The sequence below is a fragment of the Gastrolobium bilobum genome, unplaced genomic scaffold (genome assembly GCF_033153095.1).
Source record: "Gastrolobium bilobum isolate Gb01-03AN ecotype WA unplaced genomic scaffold, APGP_CSIRO_Gbil_v1 utg6815, whole genome shotgun sequence".
Taxonomy (NCBI): Eukaryota; Viridiplantae; Streptophyta; class Magnoliopsida; order Fabales; family Fabaceae; genus Gastrolobium; species Gastrolobium bilobum.
In genome coordinates, this window is record NW_026899262.1 from 19,556 (window position 1) to 28,615 (window position 9,060).

Sequence of the window (9,060 nt, forward strand, 5' to 3'; positions counted from 1 at the left end):
GTTAGTAGGTAGTTATTTTTAAGATTGTCTTTTAAACCTTGAAATATTTAAGTAAAGATAATTAGAAGAATTATTTGAAAAAATAAATAAAAAAACTCTACGCAAGAGATCAAATTTCTTCAATAAAATCATTTGAGATCAGACTTGCTCAATAAAACAAAATTATCATTCTTATTTTATTTTATTGGTAACAATTCCTTTCAATCATTTTCCAATTGTTTTGTCCAACTATGTATAGACTCTAGTTTCAATTAACTCCCACATACGGCACATGACTCAGGAAACTCACATCTTGAACATCAATTTCAATATTCCATCCGAAGCATGTAAATTGCAGTTTGACTCTTTAGTCAAAGATCCAGTGGTCACTGTATAGTTATATTTTTTTGACAATAAAATAAAAAAAAAATGCATTTTAATTTATACTAATTACTTTTTACAAGAAAGAGAGATACAGCAGAAGAGGTTAGATTAGAAGCCCTAGCAGTTGAATGAAGAAAGGGAGGGAATTGTTACTTAGCAGTTGCAGAACCCTTAAGCAAACACCTAACCTTGCCATAGCCACCACTGATTTTCAGGAAACAATGCAACATTCTGATTCTGATTCTGATTCTTCAAATCGATATTCCTACAATCCCTCGCTGCGATGGAATCCTCAACTACACCAATACTTCCTCAAAGCTTTTGGCGCTAATCGCTTCTCTTGCATCTCCACCGCTTTAACGTGCTCACGCATCTCTCGAACCCTATGTTTCCATTTTTCTGAGGTTATAGTATGTATGTGATGTGTTTTTTTGATTTTGAGTTTTCGAATTTGCAGGCGCCCTTCTCGCTACTCGTGTATTCGGGTGAACACGCTCAGGTCTAATAGTGATGCTGTTATTGAGAAGCTACGCGCACTCGTGAAGGAATCATCGAATTCGAGTGCCCAATCCGAAGATGATGAGGCTAATCCTTTGAAGGAGTGTTTAGATGCTGATAATGGTCCTTTTTCAAAGTGTCAGATTCCTGGCTTGGATTATGTGGTGTTTGTTTGGGGTTCGGGACCTCACCACATTGATTACGGTAATGCACCTCCCAAGGAGGTCATTGTTAGTAGGAAATGTGCTGAGGCAGTTCTTCGTGGGGCTCAGGTTAATAACTTAATAGATTTCACTTTTCAGCATTGGGTGGGGCATTTGGTTTTCTATCTTAGGGATCTTAAAGTTTATGGTCTTTAATTTGTTCATGATGTTAGTTTTATTTTTAGGTATATGTTCCGGGAGTAATGGCTTGCAGTGCTCATGTTGAGAAAGGAGATACAGTGGCTGTCTCGGTCGCTGTAGAGAAGCAGGGTGCTGATGGGGGTTGGGGTATTGGTATGACACGTGGTACTGTTCTCCAAGGATCACAGACAGGTAGCGAATGTATTTATGTCTGAATTCTGGAGATAATTTGGTAGATTTCTCTTTCAAACTTTGGCACTCTTATACAAAACTGCATAGCCTTAAAAAAACATAATTAATTATACGGTGGTGGACCGTGGATGTAACCATCAGGGAGATGAAATTGTATATTCAAGGAGACATGGTAGCCTTTTTTAATTTTATTTATTGACAAAATAAAGTTTTAAATAGTAAAACATAAGTAGATTCTTGTTAGAAATTATTTAAAGGATGTTTTCGTTATAATCATGATGTTCTTTTTTTTTTTTTAGGATAATTGCTTCTGTTGAAGTAAACTTGGAAATGGTTGATATGATTTTTTTTATTTTCTTGGTTTTTCAGATCCATATTATTTTGAACGAAATGGGCTTTGTATTGGCCAAGGAACAGCAATGATGTCAAGGGCTGGAATGTTCCGAGTATCTGAAGGAGTTGGTGTGGATATGAAGGATAGAGTCTATGAACTTCATTCTTTTCATAGTAAATTTCATCTCTAATCTATGTGGGATACTATATTGTTGTTTTTGGCAATATTGATTATTTCAGTCTTTCTTTTGTCACTTCATATTTTGTAATTTATGTTTGTCTGAAAGGAATTTTAAATACTGAAGTAGTTTCACATACAATTAATGCTCTTGTAATATATTCATTTTGCTTTATTTCTTTTTAGTATACATTCCATTATTTATTTCAATATATATACCTTTTTGTTGTTTCCCTTTTCAATCACATAGTTGTGCTTAACAGAATAAGATATTGAAGCTTGTTTGAGTTACTTTTTTTTTTTTTTTGGCCGCAGTTGAATTAGCTCGAAGCTTACGAAATTTTGCTCGTAAGATGTAATTGGCCAAAACAAGGTTAAACATAACTTTGTTTAACTTTATTTTAATTTTCCTTTTCAATAAATGTGTGCCAGTGAAGACATCTTTACAAGTGATCTAATGGGTTTCAATACACGATTAGTTTAAGATTAGCATCATCTCATTAGTTTGTGCTAATAATGGTGGTTGCTTTAGTATGGAGTTGACAAAGGAATTTGAGAAGTCAAAGGATGGCATTTTTCATGAAGAGGGAGTGTTAACACCCGTTTCTCTGCTTTTGGAATCCTATACTCAACTTTCCATTTTATATTTTGCAGTTGGGAATGCTAGTGAAGTATATTAGATATTGTTTCAATGATAGGTTCTCTAGGAGTTTTTACAAGTGTTCATGATGGATCTTTTTTGCCATTGCTCAAGACAAATATAAGAATTGGCATCTGCTATGCATATCTTAGAAGATTAATTGTATGAAATGTTAGATTTTACAAGATTTCTTGTTTAATAAGTGGTTAGCTTGAGTGAAACCAACAGATTGAGATTCTAGGTGTGGCAGACAGAATCTGGTGTGACTTGGATAAATTTATCTCAGGGATTTACCATGTAGTCTTTTTCTGAATAGTAGTTTATTTGTTTTTTCGTTCTTTGTCTATGTATTTTTTCTCTGCTCTGTATATTTTAGAACACCTGGGTCATCTCCTTGGTGGCCTTCGGCAATATCTTTGTTCTCTCTGTATATATTAATTAGTTTTGTGAAATGTATTTGTTTATGGTTTTGAATGCATGTGTATAGCTTCTAAATTATTGTTTACTTTTGGTTTTCCAGATGTGCTTGAGGGAGAAATATTTCTTCAAAACCTTCCAAGCATCGTTGCTGCTCATGCTTTAGGTACAACATAAATCCCAGTCTCATTTCTGATTTCCCTCCTCTAGATTGATTTTCAAGTATTGTTGCCTACATTCTTCTGCAAGATCTCTGGATTAAAACTCAACTGTGAGAAGTGACATATAGAATGGAGTGTTTTTCTGGAATCCATGTGGGCCTCAGCCCATGGCCTTTTAGTGGGGGAGGGGTGGTTCTATGTCAGATTTGCAAAGGGATTTCAGAGATCTTTTGAGCCAATATACTTTTCTTTTGTATAATTTGTCTGAAATTTACTTTATCGAGAGAAAAACTATACTCTTTATCAAGTTTTTGTCTCATACCAGGTCTATAGTCACTGAGACCATCTGAAAAATATGTATTTACGGTAATTATTTATTGTAGATTTAAAAAGGTAAACATAGATAGGCCTATTTCCAGTTTATTCCTTTCTTTTCAACATTTTCTTTGTCTGAACATTTATATTTTGAAAAATATAAAAAATGTATACCATTTTCTGGTTTTTTTAATTTAGGTTGCCTATATAAAAAGTTACATTTTTATCTGGGAGAAGTGCTTCATCTTTTATATCATGGACATTTATCAATAATTTATCCTCGGGGGCTAGGTCTTGCTGTGGTCTCATTTGCGACGAACTAATTTAAGCTTTTCTAGTACGTGATTGATAAATCTGAATGATAATATAGATGTTTTACTTTGCACTATTGACTTTTTCTTTTTTCTTTGCTTTTTTATGTTTTGTTCTTCTGTTAAGGAGGATTCCTTATCCTCTGATCTCTTGTAATTTTTTCTCTGTCTTAATTATTTTTTTATATAGATTCATTTTGTGATATTTAGATCCACAAATGGGTGAGCGGATACTAGACATGTGTGCTGCACCTGGAGGGAAAACAACTGCAATTGCAATACTTATGAAAGATAAAGGAGAGATCATTGCTACTGATAGATCTCATAACAAGGTGGAAATTCCGAACTCTAGTAAAATGCTTGGCATTCCTATTTGCATGTTTGAACTCTAGTATATTTACAGTGACTGGATTTTTGGAATTATAGTTGTACTTGCATTAATTATTGTTCTATTTTGCAATTCATTTTCCTAAGGACCTCCATTTTGGGGGTTTAATTTTCTGCCAACTTTCTGGCACCCATTTTTTATATACAGAGTATTAGTTTTGTTCCTTATGATTGTGATAAATTAATGGTTTCTAACCATACCAAATTTTGATGCCTGTCTAGGTGTTGGATATTCAGAAATTGGCAGCTGAAATGGGCTTGAGTTGCATAAAGACATTTAAATTGGATGCTCTTAAATCTGTTCGTCACAGAAATGAGATGGATACTTCTACTGATCTTTGCTGTATTAATGGCAACAATGGTGTGACAGATCAAGTGTTTGGTTCACCAAATTTGCAAGTAGAAAGAATGTCATCCATTATTGCAGAAAGGTTAAAAACTGAGACTCTGGAGGAAAATGGTGGGTAAGTTCTATTCCTTTATTTGCTACTTGATGAGTTTCGGTGCATTTTCATTTTTCACATAAAGAAAGCATTAAACAGGCCTATTAATATTTCTCTACAATTTTTTGTGTCTGTATATTTTATTCATACATTAGATGAATGTGAAACACTTAATGCGCTAGGAATTTATGGCATTGTGTAGTAAAAAAGAAGAGAGAGAGCGCTCAGTGAATGCGTATCAGTTTTGTATGTTATTAGAAAATGAACATCAAGATTTTATCCAGTGCCAAAGTTGTACTATCAAATACACAGGAATTATACATTGAATCATACTCTACCTGTCTAACATTGTTTTTCATTAACAATATTATTTGCTCTGAACTTCCTCTATGAACTATTTCAAATTCCCTTCATTGCTAAATGAAAACGTCAGAGAAACTTATTTTTATATTTTTAAGATAAAAGAAGAATTCATGGAGATAAATAAGACAAAGAAAGAAAAGCATCAGCAAAAAGGAGAAACTGTGAATCTTGTCTATCTGAGTTGCATGCTGTTTATTTTTACTCTAGTTATTTTAAATGCACTTCTGTTAGTAGTTGGTTTCTTAAAGGTTGACATAGCCTGACCATCATCAGACTATCATTATTTAGTGTTAAAAAATGCTCTGGAATCTGAATAATGATGTTAAAGATTATACTTGCTGAGATAAAAGTTGACTTTGTAATTAGATTTATTAGATTTCCGTTGGCAGATTTCTTCTGTGCTATGGTCTGCTGCTTCTTTCCTGTTTTATATTTGTTATAGACATGAATGTTATTTATCTGTTGAAAATTTAAAAATCCATTTTCAAATAATTTAACAATAGGAAAAGGTGAAAAGGCTCATGAAAGAGCTTATGTAAGCAAAGCTGACATCCGGAAGAACATGCGAAGAATGCGAAACGGTCCTGGAAGAAATCAGTGCGTGGGTGGGAGGGTTGATAGTACAAAAGGCTTTTCTCCTGACAGTTTTGATAGAGTTCTTCTTGATGCTCCCTGTTCTGCCCTTGGTTTAAGGCCTCGATTATTTGCTGGAGTGGTAAAAGTGGATCTGTCTATTGAAATTTATCCTGCATTTACTTAAGTTTATGCGCACACACTCAGCCCAATTTACATGCATTGATACAAATATGGATAGGAAATGGGAACCTGCTTACCTTCAAGTAGGAGTGGAGTCCTCACTTTTCTTTGCTAAATTTACACCATGGATTGTTGTATACTACTATAACCTATTCCAATGCCTGTATATCTTAACATATACCTGAACTTATCTAGAGGGACGTGCAGAAGTAGTGACTGTTTCATCATGTGATTGGGAACAACTTCTTCTATACTAAAATTTACTTGCCCTGAAAGTGTAGTGAAGTTGGTCAATCTTTTTGAATTATAGATTGACCTGTGTAATGTGTAGTCATTATCACTGTCTGGGTGGTTAAGTTAGTTATTGTTCTTCTTTTATTGAAGAAGAAATTTAAACACAAAAAAAAGATAAAAATAATTTTTTTGAAGAAAATATTAGTAACCATTGAATGCCTTGTTTTTGGCAGGAAACAATTGAATCATTAAGAAACCATGCAAAATACCAGAGAAGGATGTTTGACCAGGCTGCTCAATTAGCTCGACCAGGTGGAGTAATTGTCTACTCCACGTAAGTATGCACATTTTGTTGATCACTTTGCTCTGTGCATACTTAAGCTTATTGTTACGAGTTTTCTATCACAATCTGTGATCATGAATCTCTGCAGCATCTTTGTTAGGTTTTCTGCCCCGTACCTTGTTTTGGTTTATAAATTCTAGTTTCTTAGTAGGTGTAATATGTAGGAAAAATAATCATACAATATCGACTTCTCTTGCCCTCTTCATTTTATACTCTCAGAATCTGCAATTGAATTGATTCCTGGTTGAATGGAGTTTCTTCTTTATAGGTGTAAACATTTATATGTTTGGCTTTTGCTTATGAAGTTGTGATTATAAAGAATCTGTCTTAAGCATATTTTACTTACACAGTCAATGTCGGTAATTTTGATTTGCTGTGTATATCTAATGCTGCTTGGTGTAATATTTTGTAATGGTCTGAAATATGTTTTATACTTTTATTGTTTAGTCTCTAAGCTTCTTGTTTGGACTCTGTTCCAGGGTTCCAGCCAAAACCGTAGGTACAGCATGTCAGCATCGTACACGATTTAGAAAGATTTGTTTTTGAATTATCTTGAAGTTTGTTGTGTCCATATGTTGCATACAAACCATTATGTTATATATGAATTGAGTCTTCAGAAGTTCTTTTTAACCTATTTTATTTGTCATGTTTTTGTAAAACTGCTCTGTTGATGATGCTATTGTCTTTTGATAGTTGTACGATTAATCCTGGTGAGAATGAAGCATTAGTTCGATATGCTTTGGATAAATACAAATACCTGTCATTGGCGCCTCAGGTTTGATGATAATTCTTTGCCTTCTCAGTTTCCTATTTTATTATTTCAATTGATTAGGCTTCAATAATCCTAAGGCTGAATTATTATTATTTTTGGATTGATATATGTAATTAAGCGAATGTTGATTCTTAAACGTTCTTATAAGATAGAAAAGTATTGAGTACAAACAAATTTTTGATGTTTAGCTTGCCTGTTATGAATTAGTAGTTCACATAAATCGGTTGAGTTATTCAGATTTGCTACTTGATTATTTCCAGCACCCAAGAATTGGAGGACCTGGTCTGGTTGGTAGCTGTGAATTTCCTGATGGATATGTAGAGTAAGTACTTCCATCCATTTGTCCGTGATTGTGCATCTATTTCTCTAACTCATCTGTGCGGCTGCGTTGTTTGAGATTTAACTTACAAAATATTTGTAGTTGTTCCTGAGGATATAGCTTTCATATAACATATTCTGTGACACTCTTTTCTACGATCTCTCTATTATTAGGTAAAATTTGATGCTAGTCCCACTAAATAACCTGGGCCTACTCTTTATTAGTGGGGCCAGTATGAGATTTCATCCGTAACAGAGACAATATTGAGAAGTGTCAAACAATGTGTTGCTAGTATTTTTCTTAATCCAAAAAAAAATAAAATATTTGATTTCAGTGCCAATTTCTGGTACCACGACATCATCTTATTTATTTTTTCTATACAGGGAGTGGTTACGACCTGGGGAGGAAGACCTTGTTCAGAGGTTTGATCCATCATCTCCCCTTGATACAATTGGATTTTTCATTGCTAAATTTGTTGTCGGGTCCAAAGATATCTGACAGCTATTCGTGAGATGGTTAGTCTGGATCTATATTTGCTTCAGAATTGCCGCTGAAAGAAGCCATTTAAGTTTTTTTTTCAAGATTGGCTTCTGGCAACAGTCTGGAGAGGTCCCATGCGACCCCATTCGATAAAACATATATTTATGAAATCAGAAAGCATGAATATGACTGCTTTATTTCCATGTTACAATCTGAATGGACGGCGAATTTTCTTACATTTGAGTTAATTCGACTCAGCTTCGGTTTTTTACTTTACGGAAGAAAGGAAAAATGTTGAAGATACTTTTGGTCAGACGCGAGTCTGCCTCCAAAATATTGTTATTTTGGTGATGTCACTAATTAATTATAGCCTTCATTTTTACGTCTGTACTCATGTATGGCTTTACCCTTTCATTTTGTGAACACTCCAATCAAACTCCATGCTAGTTATAGAACACGATTGGGTAATGGAATAGAAGCAATAGTTTGAAACTGATCTGGTCAGTGGCCTGGAAAAAAGACTACCGAGGCTTTTTGTTTTATTAGTTCAATTGTATTTGTTGATGTGACGCGGCTTGGCTTGGAATTGGGAGTCGCACTCAAAGGTTTCAAATCCTGAAAAACATAATTTGGCGGGTAAGTTTAAATACAGGAATGATTAACTTTAAATACAGGAATTAATTTGATATTCTTTTTTTATTTCGCAAGCAGTAGTACATAGGGTAAGTTGTCAATCATTTGATTCATTTATAAGCATTTGTTGTGTCTAACAACTAATAAATATTTGATAATTCATCTTTTAAGTACTTGTAATTGGGATACTACAGCATCTCCCTATTTATACACAACCAGAAAATAACTGCTTGGTATGTTTATTTGATTTAAAATGGAACCCTATATAACAACATTGAGGGGTTGTTTGGATCACAAATAAACGCTTACATGCACTGTGTGATGGAATAGGTTTTCGAGGAAGACTCTAAAAGTCGTACTGTTTATTAAATCAACGAAAGACTTAATTCACAATTCAATGATTCAATCGTGATTGATTTGGTCAAACTAAAAAGTGGCATTGAACTGTCTACCCAAAAAAAAAAAAAAAAAAAAAAATTGGCATTGAACTGGGATCAAACTAAAGAAAAAAAGGCATTAATCCAACTATGAATGATGTTGAATAATCGTGGGCAAGCTCTATCACATATCAATTACAC

At 33.9% G+C, this 9,060-nt stretch overlaps 1 protein-coding gene across 2 annotated transcripts; it reads left to right on the forward strand.

Moving 5' to 3' along the window:
• Positions 1 to 470: 470 nt before the first annotated feature.
• LOC133288996 (rRNA (cytosine-C(5))-methyltransferase NOP2C) lies at positions 471 to 8,443 on the forward strand. 2 transcript variants are annotated; one of them, XM_061486848.1, is made up of 12 exons: positions 471 to 724; positions 821 to 1,133; positions 1,250 to 1,397; positions 1,767 to 1,904; positions 3,069 to 3,131; positions 3,963 to 4,084; positions 4,362 to 4,599; positions 5,449 to 5,660; positions 6,169 to 6,269; positions 6,972 to 7,053; positions 7,311 to 7,372; positions 7,753 to 8,443. In XM_061486848.1, exons 1-12 carry the CDS (start codon positions 492 to 494, stop codon positions 7,865 to 7,867), a joined length of 1,827 nt encoding a protein of 608 aa, XP_061342832.1. In that variant the 5' UTR covers positions 471 to 491; the 3' UTR covers positions 7,868 to 8,443. The 2 variants fall into 2 exon arrangements, with proteins under 2 accessions (XP_061342832.1, XP_061342833.1); XM_061486849.1 differs by lacking the exon at positions 7,753 to 8,443 and adding an exon at positions 7,543 to 7,691.
• The last annotated feature ends 617 nt before the right edge of the window (positions 8,444 to 9,060 follow it).